General features: G+C 36.0%; 1 protein-coding gene across 15 annotated transcripts in view; it reads right to left on the bottom strand.

Annotated features, from left to right (window-relative positions):
• The window catches only part of KLC1 (kinesin light chain 1), a 108,541-nt gene that overhangs the window by 55,941 nt on the left and 35,992 nt on the right, over positions 1-16,608 (bottom strand). For 14 of the 15 annotated variants that reach the window (XM_069103786.1, XM_069103789.1, XM_069103785.1 and 11 more), the window contains exons 2-3: positions 6,383-6,644; positions 5,267-5,497 (exon numbers count right to left, since the gene is read on the bottom strand). In XM_069103786.1, coding sequence (XP_068959887.1) covers positions 5,267-5,497; positions 6,383-6,643 — 492 coding nt within the window. In that variant the 5' untranslated portion in view covers position 6,644. Of the gene's footprint in view, positions 1-5,266; positions 5,498-6,382; positions 6,645-10,356; positions 10,422-16,608 lie in introns of those variants that run through there. The other variant, XM_069103787.1, reaches the window with a different exon arrangement.

Below are 16,608 nucleotides of genomic sequence, written 5' to 3'. Positions count from 1 at the left end.
TTTTTTACATGTAATTGGGAAATAAGATGTACAGGCACTGGGGCATAGAGATCCACCATGCCCTACTGGAAAAGTTGAAGGCGGTATGGGAGAAGATATGGGAGAGAACAGATTGAAGGAGGGGATATCCTGTGGGACTGCTATTTTGGGGCGGTGGGTAGGGGAAAAACGGGGAGAAAATTTGTAACTCAAAATCTGGCGGAAATGAATGCTGTAAATCAGAAGTTAATAAAGCATTTGATAAAAAAATAACCATATAAAAAAAGTTACACTTAATAATAAATATTAAGTCTTTCATTTAGACTTTTTTTTTATTATACAAGATCAGAATGAGGTTAAGGTGGCTGGGCAGCAGGTCATGTAGGAAAAAATACCTGAGGTTTTACTGGAGTGCAAATTCAATTACTCAACAGTATGACAGAGAAACCAAAAAATCAAGGCTGCATTAATGAAACTATATTGTCCAAGAACTGTGTCCTGACCTTGTTATACCATATCAGTGCTGGGTGATACAAAATTTCTGGAAAGGTTACTGACAAATCCAAGAGAGCTGTGGTGAGGTAACTAGAAAACATATCATACAGGCAGTCTTCAGCTAAAGGAAACAGAAATGCTTAACAGAAGACTGGGTAGGACTTAACAGCAATCCTCAAATACCTGAAATATTATATAAAGGAAGAAGAATTAGACTTGTGACCAATCTAGAGGGCAGAACTAGAAGCAACAGGTTGAAGTTAAGAAAGAGACTGTCTCAAAATCTAAGGCAAAATTTAACAATCAGAATCATTAAAAAAAAAAATAGTCTGCCCAGGGGAACACTGATCATTTGACAGAGAAATTACAGAAAGAACTTTTGTTCATGTTTGAATTGGACTAGATAATATATGAAGTCCCTTTCAGTTATTATTCTAGCTATCCTATCTTGTCTCTTAACCTCTTACAGACTTAGACGTCCTCTCATCTATAAACTAGATTGTCTCTAAGCTCCCCTCTAGCTTAAAATTTTATGATTTTGTGAAATCCGCTTTCCATTTCTCGCTGATATCACCATTTGCAAGTAAGAGCTTTGAGGATCAAATTATTTAGGAGGGGGGCGGCCAGGTAGCACAGCAAGTAAGCGCACCGGCTCCAGTGTCGGGATGACCTGGGGATCGAATCCGGGCTCAGACACTTAGCACCCACCCAGAAACACCTGGCCATGTAACCTTGAGCAAGCAAGTTACTTAACCCCAATTGCTTAGGGGCGGCCAGGTGGCTCACTAAGAGCACCAGCCCCAGTGTTGGGATGACCTGGGGATCAAATCCGGGTTCAGATACTCAGCACCACACCCAGAAATAACTGGCTGTGTAACCTTGAGCAAGTTACTCAACCCCAATTACTTAAAAAAAAAAATTATTTAGGAGGGACATAAAAGTTTTCCTTAAGTCTGAAAGTAATATCAATCTCTAGAATGAAATGGGGAATTGAGAAAAAAAATTGAGCAGGAGAGGACTGCATTTCAAAGGAGTGACCTATTAAAGAGGGAGTGTAGAAGTTGTACTCCAAAGAGGACAAACCTCTGAGGCAGATTCATATGAAAAGCTAGCAACCAAAATAAGTTCACTGGGAAACCCACTCTACAAGTTCTAATGACATTATGGATATTAATGCTGATGTTTTTAGAACTACAGTTTTAAATGCTGGCACCAAGAGCAGCAAAAGCAGTTATAAAAAGCACCAGCTATCAAATGGGAGCATCCATAGTGGACTATGGAAGAGAAATATGTCCTTGGACAAATCCCTGCAATTACTCCAGATATTCCAGATAATGGGAGAACCATAACTAGTTTTTAAAGTTTATAGCCACCCAATCCTAAGTTTCCAAAGGTACATTTTTAATAATCTTATTTGAAAGGAGCCTTACAACCATCATACAACATGACACTATGCAATAACCTTGACAATAGACCCTTTTCCAGACCAAGCAACAATGCTACTGAACAAACTTTTTAAAACTTTTTAAAAAAATAAGACAATATAACAAAATCTATGGGATGCAGCAAAAGGAGTAAACACAGAAAAATTTGTATCTCTAAATGATTATATCAATAAAATAGAGAAAGAGCAGACCAATGAATTGGGTATGCAATTTTAAAAACTAGAAAAAGAACAATAAAAATTCCCAATTAAACACCACATTGGAAAGTCTAAAAATTAAAGGTAAGATTAATAAAATTCAATATAAGAAAACCACTGAATTAATAAATAAAACTAGGGGTTTATTTTATGGAAAAAAAATAGATATACCATTGGTTAATAGCATTAATTTTAAAAAAGAGAAGAAAACCAAATTACTAGTATTGATGGGGTACTTGGGGTGTCTATGTTTGTAATATCAGTTTGTAAAATCAATTTGTAAAACCAGTCTGTAAAATCACATTCCCCCCCGCCCCCCAGCCTCAGAGCATTAACTCTGCCCCTTCCCCCTGCCAGCACTGCCCAGCAACAACTCATGAACTGTTTATTTCTGCTTGGAACAATAACAAGCTACACCTATGAATCCTTCACTAAACCATCTATAAACATTTTAGCTTAGGCAAATGTCATCTCCCCCTAGTATAGTGGCCAGCTGCACCTATGAATCCTTCAATGCACTATCTATAGGTTAACTCCTTAGCCAATACACATACTGTGTCTCTGTTAGCCTTGGTTCCCAACATCCATCTTGTCAAACATGACACTGATGGGTGGCAGACTAGGCACTTCTCAGTTAGCCCTGACTGCTAGCTGACTTAGTGATGTTTCAAGACTAAAACCACACCTCCAGGTAGCGCCCCTTAGGCTATTTCCTAGTGAATTATGGGCAATACGCCTGCACAGTTGATATTAAAAGTGCATGTTCCTTTAAGCACTGACCACTCCTTAACTCCTCCCTAATCCCACCCTTACTCACCTAGTTAGCATAATTGACACCTGATTTACTGTCCTGACTCCTTAAAAACTATATCTATGACTTCTTTAAGTCTGAAGATTCCCTAAGAACCCTTGCCCGCTGTAAAGTGTAACAATAAACTTGCAGGTTCCCTAAGAATCCCTGCCCTCTGTAAAGTGTAACAATAAACTTTTATAATCCTGACTTCTAAGATTGCTTGGGCCTAGTGAATTCATTCGAGACTGCCCTGCAGAGACTCTGGTCATTGATTGGAGCCACTGTAACACCAATCACGCCCCATCAGTATCAAAAATGAAAAGGGTGAGGGACAGCCAGGTAGCACATCGAGTAAGAGAACCGGCCCCAGTGTCGGGATGAACTGGAGATCGAATCCCGGGCTCAGACACTCAGCACCACACCCAGAAATAACTGGCCGTGTAACCTTGAGCAAGTTACTTAACCCCGATTGCTTAAAAAAAAAAAAATGAAAAGGGTAAATATACCACTAATGAAGATGAAATCAAAGCAATTATTAGGAGTTATCTTGCCCAATTATGTCAATAAATTAAACAATTTAAGTGAAATAGAAGAATACTTACAAAACTATAAACTGCCTAAATTAACACAAGAGGAAACAGAATATCTAAATGAACCTATTTTAGAAAAAGAAATTGAACATGTTACATAAATGAATTCCCTGAGAAAAAAAGCATCAGAACGAGGTGGATTTAAAAGTGAATTCTACCAAATAATTAAAGATCAACTAATTCTGATATTAAATAAATTATTTGGAATAACAGAGAAAGGAGTCCTTCCAAACTCATTTTATGAAACAAGTATGGTGCTGATACCTAAATCAGGAAGAGTAAAAACAGAAAGAAAATTTCACTAATGAATAAAAATCCTGAATAAAAAACTAGCCAGGAAATTCCACAATATATCACAAAGATTATCCATTGAAGTAGAATTTATCCCAGGAATGCAGGGATGGTTTAACATAAGTAAAATTATTAACAATTGATTATATCAATAACAAAAGTAACAAAATTCATATGATTACATCAAAAATAATTGGGGAAAAAAACCAACTAATTTCACTCATTTTTCTGTGACCTCTAGTCACTCAGGCTAGAAACCACAGGTTTATCTTTTACTTTGCTCTTTCCCGTCAACAATTACCTCCAAACATTTGCCAAGTCCTGTCATTCTATGTCCACAAAATCATTTGCATCTAATTCCCCTCTTCTCCACTTATACAGCCACTAATGAAGTTCAGGCCCTCATCATCATCACCTTTCACCTGAATTTATATAATCACCTCTTAACCGATTTTCAGGCCTATAGTTTCTCTCTTCCTTAATCCATTTTCACAGTTGCCAAACTAACATTCTTGATGCAAAAGACCTGACCTCGCTTCAAAAAAAAAAAAAAATCAACAGCTCTTTGTTACCTACAGTAAGAAAATACAAGCCCCTTAACCGGGCTTTTAATTCTTAATCAGGGCTCCAACCTATCTTTCCAACTTTAATTCATTCTACTCGACTTCAGGCAGTCTACATTCCTGCCAAACTACACTGTATGCTACATAGTGTGATCACATCCTGCCCTCTTTTTTTTTTCCTACAATCATAAAATCCATTTCCTCTACCCAGACTACACTCTCCCTACGTTTTTGATCACTTCTCTTCCTGCAAAACTCAGGTCAGGTGCCATATGATCCATGAAGACTTTTTTTTATCTCCATAAAAATGACCTCTAGCTCCTCAAATGTTCTTATGATTCTCTGTTTTGACATCTCCTTTGAACTTATTACATTATGTTAATATATGGGTATTAATATGTACATTATCTCCCTTATTAAAGTAAAAGGGACATAAACTCTTTGAGGGCAGGGTCTATATAGTTTTTCATCTTTGTATACCTAACACAATGTAGGAACTTAATAACTATTTATTTAAATGAATATTCTTAAGTTCCAGGCTACATAACACCTTCTGAACCAGAAATTTCTAGTTCTAAGTTCCCAATGAAAATGTATTATTTGTAGAAACAATAAAATGTCATTTTAACGTTTTGTATTTTAAAAATATTTTCACAATCATTATCTCATTTAATCATAACACCACATGTGAAAGATAAGAACAATTATATACATTTAACAGAGAAATGTAATTAAGGCACAGAAAGTCACAGATTTTTCCAAAAGCACAGAGATTCCTAACAGCCTTTTTCTGCAACATCACACTGAAAAGAATATTTACACAAAAGGAAACATACAGCTTCATAATACCTTAAAATCAAAAGTTTCTAAGCATCTGATAAAGACGAACTGATTTTAATAAATAGCTACTTACTGATGGAGAAATGTCATCATCATATTTTTTTAACTGATTCATGAATTCCAGATGTTTCTTTTCTTCCTCCAGCTGAGCCACAGACTGCTCACTTTTCTGTAACTTCTGCTGTGTGTTTGCTAACTCATCCCGCAGCCACTGGTTTTCCTGGCATAGACGACGTACTTGGGCACGCAATTTCTGTTTCTCTGATTCAACTGCATTTAGATGGTTTGACAAGGCCATCATTACCTAGGGCAGAGAGAAAAAAACCCTGCCTTATAATATTCATCACCTTCCTAATCTTCTACTGAATTCTTAAGCTAAGAATTCAGAAAATTTGCTAAGTTTGAATATTTCTTTGATTTTAATTCCTCCAAAATGTATGTAATTATTGTCCCCCAAGTAAGTATACTACACTCTGTTGAACAGATATAAGTTCTATCCTCCTGAGTTATAAATGAAGCATGTGACTAGAGATTATGGTTCATAATAATGTATCCCCAAATTACATCAAGTTTTAAACTTTCTCCCCTTCAATAAAATATAGAAGGAAAACAAAAACTGGCAAAGTGACTGCTCAAAACCCTACACTAAAAATTTATAACATGAATAGGAAAAAAAATCTAAAACCAGAGTAGTCACATCATGTATGATGCTAAATAAAATCTTCTCTGAACATAAATTAGTCACAGTTCTTTTTTTATGCCAACTGGTAAATAAACAAAATAAATAAATGACCAAAAGAAAGTCAAAGCATTTTAATATCTATTTCATTCAACCTTATCTATTTTTTTTAGAAGACTTCAAATTCAAAAAGGAAGAGCAAAGTCAGTAATTGTAAAACCCATCTTCATATTGTGAATCTAAGTTAATATACATGCACCAGTCCAAGACAAAGCCTCTTGATTTTAATCCAACAAGCTTTTCCAAATTTATATCTGAATTTCAATAATTCATTTAATATGAAGTTCTTACAATCATCTTCCCTTTTTTACATCAATGTCAATTCTAACAATGGTCTTCCTTTTTTTAAACATCAATATCAAGTGTCATATTTCCCCTTGCAATTTCAAATATGTTACTACTCCTCCATTTTTCCATCTAAATAAAGCTCAAGGTAATTTCCCAATCTACCTGTGCCTCACTCAGTCCAAGCTCCAACATTTCCAATGATTTGCGAATCATGTTTGATTTCTCTTCCACCAAATTGCTCTCATCATCTTTCTTCAAACACTTAAGTGTCTCAAGTAAACTTTGCAAGATAGAATTGTGTTCATTCTTCAGAGCTTCCAGTCCCTGAATCACTTGCTTTGTCTTAGAAATGATTTCATCCTGGGTAAGTTTCTCCAACTTGTCTTCCTTTAGGTACACCATTGTGGACATGTTGTCATACATTCTAGAATTTTAAAAATTACAATTAGTCATCAAACTAAATTTTAATCAACAGTTATTAATATCATTTAATTTATATTTAATTTCTCTAAACTGTGCACACCTTGTGACCCAGCAATTCAGCTCGTTTGATCTATACCCTAACAGTTAAAGTTGCCCAAATAAGGAATGAACTGATCAGAAAAAAAAACATCCAAATAATCTGAATTATCAAAAAATCAAATGGGTTCTATTTAGGGAAGCAAATGAATTCCCCATCACTAGAAGACTTTAAGCAATTGGCTAGATGACCAATACTGCAGAAGTTATAGATGAAACTCTTTATTTGGTTAAGAAAATAGAACTTGATACTCCATCCCTCTAAATTCACCCTTTCTGTTGAGGGTACCACCAACCTTCTCAGTTGCCCATATTCATAACCTCAGTAATCCTCAACTATTCCCTCTCCCATATACTTGCCCTTTTTAATCAGTTGTCAAGTCTTGTTAATTCTACCTACATATCATCTGAAACATCCTTTTCCTTTCCTGTTCTCTCCATTTATACAGCCACTACCTAATTCAAGACCTTCTCATTTCTCACCTGAACCATTGCAATAACCTAACTAAACTACCCGCTTCCAGTCTCTCCCCTTTTCTGTCTATTCTCTTAATAAAAATACCAAAAAAGTTATCTTCCAAAAGTTTAAGTCTGGTGTCATTGCTATACTCCAGAATATTCTGTGGTTTTTCAATCTGTCACTCAGTTTACCATTTAAAACATTTCCACAGTCTAGCTACAATCTAACTTTCCAGGCATATTGCACCCCGTCTCCCATTAACACTGGCCTACTTACTTTACTGTTTCCCAAACTCAGCATTCCATCTCCTACTTTTGCACAGGCTATACCCCCCTAGCCCCCTGCCTGGAATGTATACCCTTTTCACCTCCATCTCTTAGAATCCCTAGCTTTCTTTAAGCCTCAATTATGCAGCTCTTACCAAAAGTCTTTCCTTAGTGAAACTTTGTGAATCTTTGAACGGTTCAACTCTATACTAGCCTCTGCACAGGTATCTCTTGCTCCCTTGTCGTATCACTTACTCATACTTTACCAAAACCTGAATTATACCCACCTTTGCCTCCTTTGTTCCTACACCAGTGGAACACATAAGCCTGATGACTGGCTTTGCTACAAATTTATGTTCTCTAATATCAAATAGACCCTTCACTGCAGCTACTCAATCAATTTACTCTTCTCTAATCTATATCCCACTTACCACGAAGGCTATTTCAAATTGTCTTTTCTCTAGAAGCTTTCCGCTGCACTCACTCTCCTCATCCTTTCAGCTGAGCACCTCAACTTACACTTTTTCAAGAAATAGATGCTATTTCCCATGAACTGCCTCTTCTCAACTCACATCTTCCTGGCATTGAAGGTATGACTACTTTTGTGAATTTTTACTATGTAGTTTAGATTACTCTCCAAAAAGGATCCTACAAGTTTGCAATTTCTGTCACACTACCTAACTCTTCCCAACTGTTATCTTTAAGTTTGTTAAATATGCCTTAGAAATTTTCATATTTGCAAGTCCCAATTCCTATTTGAACATTTGGTTCCATCCCTTCCTAACTTCTCCAGGATTTTACTTCAGTTACTCAGTTCTTACTCTCTTCTCTCATGCAACTTCAATTTCTCCCCTTCACTGACTCTTTGCCATATGCCTACAAACATTCTCCTGTTTCCCCAACCCACAAACAAGAAAAAATATCCCTCAAGTCTTCCATCAAACTACTTACTATCCCATTTCTTTTCTTTTCACTGAATTTCTGAAAATGTAATCTAAATATGATGCCTCCACTTCTTCATCACTTGCAATCTGGTTTCTATTCCCCAAACTCTTTCTTATTTCTCATTTTTCCTGACTTCTCTGCAGCTCTTCCTTCTAGACATACCAGCCTCCCCCCACTTCTAAAATACTACAATCTCCTGGTTTTCCTAATCACATCACCAACAAAGTAGCACTTGAGCTGAGTTTTGTAAAGGGGGAAAGCTTTCAATAGGCACAGATTTCAGAAGTAGTAGAAAAAGGAAGTCTAGCTCAGTCCAAACATAAGGAATGGAATGAGCAAAGTCACAGAGACAGGCTAAGTTAGAATAAGATCAGGGACAGGAAGCAGCCCAGTTTGGTTAGACCATAAGAGTGCTTAAAGGAGAATATTGTGCAAAAAAAACTGTAAAGGGAGATTGACTCAGATTAATTGTGAAAGGCAAACTAAAGAATTCGTTGTGTTGTTGTTCAGTTGAGTTTGACTCTTCATGACCCCAATTGAGGTTTTCTTGGCAAAGATACTGGAGTGGTTTGCCATTTCCTTCTCCAGCTCATTTTACAGATGAGGAAATTGAGGGAAACACGGTTAAACAACATGCCCAGGGTCACACAGCTAGTAAATTTCTGAAGTCAGATTTGAACTTAGGAAGATGAGTCTTCCTAACTCCAGATATGGGCTCTCTATCCACTGTACCACCTAGCTGCCCCCAAGGAATTCATATTTTTTAATCTTAGTACAAAATATCTATTCAGGCCACACTGCTATCTGCTCTTCTACTGCTATCCTACTCCTTCACAGCTGGGCTTCCAGAACTTCCTCTGTCCCTGAGAGAATTAATTCATTCCATTTTGGAATTCCTGTTGGAGCCCTGGACTGGTGTATGAGCGTAAACTTGCCCGAGCACTATGCAGTTAACCACGGACACTATATATTTCACATTAATTCTTTGATACAATCCTGGACATCTCTGCATTTGCCCTGTTGTTGCAGGAGTTTCATCCTTTATCTTCCTCATCTATAAAAAGAGACTTAGACTAGATGATCTCTAAGGCTTCTTCCAGCACTACCTGTGATTAAATGGTGATTTGGGAGTCATGAGGAAAAAAAATTCAATTAAGTTTTCAGTAGTGTTTAAGAACAATATTATTTTGATTCAAAAAATGGTCCTTACTATGGTATTTTTTTCCTCTCCATTTACAAATAAGGATTAGATTCTGTTTTATCAATCTGGGCCCCATTAAAGAAATGTGCATCCTAAAGGAAAGCATTCACTATTCACATGAAATTAAGATAGGCAGTGTCCATAAAATATTAATATTTATATTCTCTTTAAAAAAGGAAAGTGATTTTTAAAGCACAAAGGTTCGAAATTTTTCAGAGGAAAACTACAAAGGTATCAAGGAGGGAATTTTTTTTATTAGTGTCCTCTCATAGAAAAAGGAAGGAAAGGAAACAAACAAGATAGAATGTTATTGTTCAATGCTATATTTTACCAAATGCAGGTAAGTTAATTGAACCCAACAAAACAAAAATGACAAAGAAACCAAAGGAAGTATAATTTGCTTTTGCAAAAGGCAAGTAGTCCAGAAAATAATTTAAAATTTGCTGATCAGTCTCATAGTGGAGAGGGGAAAAGGGAAAAAGGTTATGTTGTTTGTGTGTCACTAACAATAATTTTCCTTTGATAGTAGAGTGGCATACATTTAAACTGCGAAAAAAATAAAATGGATACTTCAAATAGGTACTCTTGTAAGGTGAGAAGATAAAAAATCTGAAACTCTGAAATAATCTATATTCAAAGCTTCACTACAGTGCAAAACTCTATATTGATCAGAACCTTCCTCACAAGGTTAGGATCAAGAGTTCAATCACACAGTAACACAATTTAACGAATATTAAGCACCTACCAAGAGTATCTTCATTGTAGTCTACACTGGTAACAGAAAGTCAAAAACTGGCCCAATACTCCAGGGTTTGATTCTAATGAAGCATAAGGGACATGAAGTTTACAAGTAAGTATGGTACAAGACAGAAGATAAAGAATCTATGTTTGCTGAATCCTGAAAATCAGATTATAAAACAGTTGTCTCCAAGTCTCTGTCCTCCTATAGTGCTGTTTTACTTCAACTATAACTAATTCTGCTGGCAAGGATTCCAACATTCTAGTAAGAATGGTTGCTAGCAAACTCAACAGCCATCCAATTCATCAAAGCATCTATAAACAGTGGGAGAAAAAAGCTACTAACAATATAAATATTTTACAGTAACTCCAATTAAAAAAAATAATTTGACAATTCTCATCCTTCTACATCCCTGTGATAAAAAAACAACAAAACTACCTCATGTATCTCCAATCTCTCAAGTAATTTTGGATTAATTTCTGCTTTCTGTCCTTTGTCCTTATTATGTGATTATGAGATTTACAATATACCTTAATCATTGTCTAGTATAGTGGTTCTCAAATTTTTTGGTCCTGGTTTATATGTAGGTCATATCTGTTGATATTTACCATACTAGAAATTAAAATATCTTAATATCAGTATGAAAAGTCCTGACCTTGTGAACCCCCTGAAATAATTTCAGGGATTCCCAGGAGTCTCCGGATGATACTTTGAGAACTACTAATCTAGTAGAACATTTTACATATGAGAAAACTGGAGACTACAGCTGGATATTCTGATTCCAAAATCAGTGTACTTTCTGCTTCACCATGAGACCCCCTGCCCTCTTAGAACCCTTTGACACACGCATTTTTATCTCCTTTCCAGAAACTTATTCTTCCTTTGGCTCCCTTATGTTGTAACGGTTCTCCTATTTCTCTTAACATTCTATTTCTTCATCTTTGCTAGTTCCCCTTCTACTTCTTAACTCCAACGTATGGCTTATAATCCAAGGCTCATTACTTAGTGTTCCACTCATTCTGTCACTATCTTTACTATTTAAGTGTATTTAAATGATCTTCTTTCATGCTGTAGGAACCCCCTTTCATATTAAATACCCCCAATTTCTATTCTACTTCCATATTGGATATAGCATCTAACCTCAAAACTTACTTTAATGCTGCAAGGTTACGTGACTGTTACTGTGGTTAGTTTTCTCCACCAAGCCAGATCACAATGCCCTCCATACTTCATACAGTTCCTTCATGCTTATGAATTGCTTGCTATAGCCAAAAGTATTCATTCTCCAAAGGTAATGAGATTCTAAGATTTCTGAGCCAGGGAATGACATGGGTCAGATTTTTGCTTTAGGAAGAGTCTTTCTAGCAGCTGTATGGAGAATGTATATGAGGACAGCGATTGGAAACAAGGTGGTGGCTGTCTGAGTAGGAAGGAAGAAAAAAGATGAAGAAATATACATGTGAAATAAACAATATTTGGCAACTGTCCAGATAGGTAGTGAGGCATAGTCAAGAGACAAATATGATTACAAGTTCAGGAATCTGAATGACTCCAAGGATGGTGACAAAAGAGGAAGAATTAAAGCTCTCTGGGGCAACAGGAGGGATGAGATCAAGGGCACAAGTAAATGGGTTGGCCTTGACAAAGAGAATCCCCTCTTCATTAGAGAAAGGTGATGGGTAAAGATGCAGATATAGATAATTATAAACAGATGCCTTCCTCCACACAAACTGACGCTGCTCTATGATTATGAGGTATAAAGAAGAAGAGCAACTTCACTCCTGATGACTTCTCTTTTCTTAGTAAAATCGGTAGGAAGAACATCTGCTGATTCAGGGGGATATAAGCAAGCAATGGGGACTTGATAAGAGTTTAGAATAGCCACTGAAGGATATGAAATAGTAAATCAAAAAAGATCAAAGTTTTGCTGGGCAGTGTAAAGATGCAAACATGTTGTTGTTATTCAGCTGTTCATTCACATCTGACTCAAAGTGACCCCATATACAGGCTTTGTCCATGGGGTTTTCTTGGCAAAAACACTTTTAAAAAGGAGTGGTTTGCTATTTCCTTCTCCAGTGTGTCCCCATTTTACAGAAAAGCAACTCAAGCAAATAGAGGTTGAATCCAGGATCACACAGCTAGTAAACTGTGTGAGGTCAGATTTAAATTCAGATCTTTTGGACTTCAGGTCTGGTGCTCTATCCAATTCACCACCTAGCTCCCCTACCTCCTATCAAAATTAATATTAATTTATACTGGATCGGTGCAGCCAGGTAGCACAGAGAGTAAGAGCACCGGCTCCAGTGTCAGAACGACCTAGAGATCGAATCCCGGGCTCAGACACTCAGCACCACACCCAGAAATAACTGGCTGTGTAACCTTGAGCAAGTTACTTAAAAAAAAAAAAAATTTATACTGGATCCAGCTGGCATGGTTATATCGAATTCTTCCATCAATATTCAGCAACTTGGGAAGAATACAGTAGTCTATGAATGATATATAAAAATAAATGGACAAGCACCTTACATGAGCTATTATCTGCATAAATGAAAGAATAACCTATATCAATTAGATCAAAATATCGTGTTAAATTTTTTTTTCTTTCCAACTAAATAGTAAGCTCCTAGCAAGCAAGACTTATACTTCTAGGGAGTTTATATCACCCACAATAATGATAAGCACATAATTAGTACTCTAAGGCCCCTTTATTAAAGGGGCAAGCCCATCTGCAAACTTTAGAGAAAAGCTCAAATCAACTTAAATTCATTCCTACTGATGCTTCCAATTTTAGATGATCAGAATTGACAAATCCTATGCCTAAATGCTAATTAAAGTGGCTCAGTCTAACTCAAAGCTTAACTCAAATTTTAAGCCTGAATATTCACAAGCATCCTCCACTAGTTCATTAATTGTATTGATCAAAAAAAGCATTGGATTCACAGTTACATCATTAATTCAAGCCAATATAAAAAGTTTTTCATAAATATTTATTATGTATCTAGCACTATGATAGACACTTGGGAAATTACAAAATAATTATAGACACCTTTCTCCAACTGACATTCCTCTACAATTTATTGACACTAGGTGGATTTAAATTACCATTAACACATTTTTGCCCTTAATTGTTTTCCCAAATTCAGAAAAGCCTATCTGTAAGTGGACCATTATATAAAGTGGAAAGAAGGAAAGGAATCCAGAGAGAATACAACAAGCCCCACCAAATTAAAAGGTGAAATTTCAACTTAAAATGGAGAAAATATCAACCACAAAACCCAGGAAAAACATACATTAAATCACAGATTAATTGAAGCTCATGGTTTCTATAAGCATTTTAAGTAATATTAAAGTAGGCATGCTGGTACTAAATAGCAGGTCAGTTTCCATTTCCACTATTAAAGAAATAAAAGCAGTTAGTTTATGTCTTTGACTAAATAAATCTTAAAATATTCTAAACTTCTGGTCAGCTATGAAATCCATCACTGGAGAAAAGCTAAATGAACTGAGGTATATCAATGTAATGGAATATTATTCATCATAAGAAACAACGAATATGATGAACCCAGAGAAGCTTGGACTACTAAGAACTGATTCACGATAAAATAAGCAAGAAAACATATACAGGAGTATAACAATGTAAGCAGAAAGACCTGTAACCACAAATCAAATGAAAGTGCATGTTGCAAAATTACAAAGAACAAAGGTAGCACCATAGAAAAAATATGAGAAGACATTTCCCCTGACTTCTCTGGTAGAATACTGCATATATTTTCTTATCTTTTAACTAACTGATCAGTTTTGCTAATTGTTTTTTCTCTTCTTCCTCATTTTCTTTAAAAAAAATATTCGTTGTTATATGTGATAGCTCTCAAGGAGCAGGAAGAAGGGATACTGTGGAGAATTTAAGTGATAAAACAAAAGATATCAATAAGAAAACCTATTTTAAAAAGAAAAGTGACTAAACTACAGCTTGTGATACAATACCACCACTGAGCATAAATAAAAGATCCCAAACATAACAAAATTCTTATAACAGCACTTTTTGTGAAAGAAAAAAAAGAGGAAAATGAGTACCCATCAATTAGGAAATATTTGAACAAAATTATTGTTACATAATATTATTGGGCCAAAGAAAACAATCATACAAAGAATTCTTACTTGAGACTTGTATGAACTAATACAGAGCCAAGTAAGCAAAATTAAGAGAATACTACTCACAACATAAAGCAGGGATTCTTAACCTTTTTTGAGTCATGGACCTCCTTCATGTGTGAAACTTATGGACTATGTCTCAAGATGTTTTTAAATGAATAAAATACATTAAGATTACAAAGGAAATCAATGATATTGAGATTATCAAAAAAATTTTTTTAAGTTTACATACCCCAGTTTAAGAACTTCTGACTTAAAGGAAAACAACACTAAAATATAATAAAACTCAGATCAATGCAATGACCATTCCTGAATGCAGAGGACTGATCATGAAATGAACCTCCCTCTCATCAGAGAGGATGTTGACTACTACATGGAAAGTATGAAGTAAATACTGTCAAACAAAGGCAAGGAGTATATTATTTGGTTTAACTAAACTGCTTTGTTAAAGGTGGGAATTCTATGAAGGGATAGGAGAAATACTGAGAAATGAAAGTGATATTTTAAAAAGCTATCAATCAACAAGCATTTATTAAGTGCCTACTATGGCATGGCAACAATAAAAATTAAAATATATATGTATGTATGTATGTATATGTCTATGTGTGTTTATATTTTTATACACACACACAAAGTCTGCCTGTCTCAAATCCTTAGGCACCTCTGGTTTTCCATGATCATTCAAAAATCACTAACACAGCTGAGTAATCACATCTGCCAGTTCTTTCAGTATCCTGGAATGTAATTCATCTGGACCTAATGATCTGAGTTTATTCTACAGTATCCAGGGCTATTTCTTTTCTTATCTTGGACTTCAACTTCCTTTTAACCATTTCTGATCTGTTCTTCCTATTGCAAAGATCATTCTTTTGGGGAGGAAAAAAAAAGAAAAAGAAAAGTTTAATAGTTCATCCACTGTCATTGTTCTAGCCACTCTGAACAGCAGTTTTATCCCTTCTCTGAGCTTCCTCTTGCCCCCAACATAATTAAAGAGGCTCTCACTCCCCCCTTTATTTGTTGTCCTTCCCCAGCCTTAGCTCAAGCTAAGTTTTAGCAAATCTTGACACTATTCTTATAGGCCTGAGATATAAGCATCCTCAATTATCTCCTCCTTGCTTGTATCCTCTGTATTATTTATTTTCAAATTTAAGCTGGTCAATGAGTTCCTTGAGCATACACAATTCTCTTTAAGATAGTCCTCCTTTTATTTCTTATGGCAATTGCTTCTTTGTTTTCTGGATTCCAATTTTGAGAGCTTCCCACATCTCTTGGGCCAATTTCCCCTGTAACATTTTAGATCTTGTTTCTTATCTATTCTATCCCTGAACCTTGTGAACTCTGCTTTTCCCCAAATCCAGGGTATACCTCAGACTGTGCCTAGCTTTCCTCTCCTCTATCACCACTCCAGAGGGTGGAGATGTGACTTCCCCCTCTATTCTTCCCATCATCTCCAAAGTGATACAACTATTTACTGGCAGAGCCAGAATACAATCTATTTTTCCTCTAAATCTTACTCTAGTACTCCTGCTAAACCATACTATTAGTCAGTAAACAGGTATTATTAAGCACTTAAGCTCCAGGTACTGTGCTAACCCACTGATATTACAAAGAAAGGCAAAAACATAGCCCCTGCTCTCAAATAGCTCACATTGCTAACGGCAGAGATAACATACAGATAAATTATGTACATTTAAGATATATACCGTATACATCAAGGGCAACCTATAAGGAAAAGATATTAACAGCTGGTGGGTCCAGGAAGGCAACAGGACTTGAGCTGAGTCTTAAAGGAAGCAAGGAAACGCAAGAGGCAACAAGTGATGAAGCACATCATTTTAGATATGGGGGATGGTCAGTACAAATGCATATAGAGTTCTGCATGAGGAATGTCAAGTAGGCCAGAGTACACAGATCACAGAGCTAGTAGAAGGAAGTAAAGTATAAGGAGACTGGAAAGGTAAAGAGGGCCAGGTTGTGAAGGATTTAAATGCCAAACAAAGGATTTTATATTTGATCCTGGAAGTAACAGGGAACCAGTGGAGTTTATTTCATTAAGCATGTGGAGCAGGAGAAGAGGGTGATAAGGACCGCACTTTAGAAAGATCA

Source organism: Petaurus breviceps, unplaced genomic scaffold (genome assembly GCF_028583685.1).
Source record: "Petaurus breviceps papuanus isolate PSGF00001 unplaced genomic scaffold, PetGlider_PUasm1.0 64, whole genome shotgun sequence".
Lineage (NCBI taxonomy): Eukaryota > Metazoa > Chordata > Mammalia > Diprotodontia > Petauridae > Petaurus > Petaurus breviceps.
The sequence above is the reverse complement of the archived record's forward strand: the minus strand, read 5'-3'. Positions and strand labels throughout refer to the sequence as shown.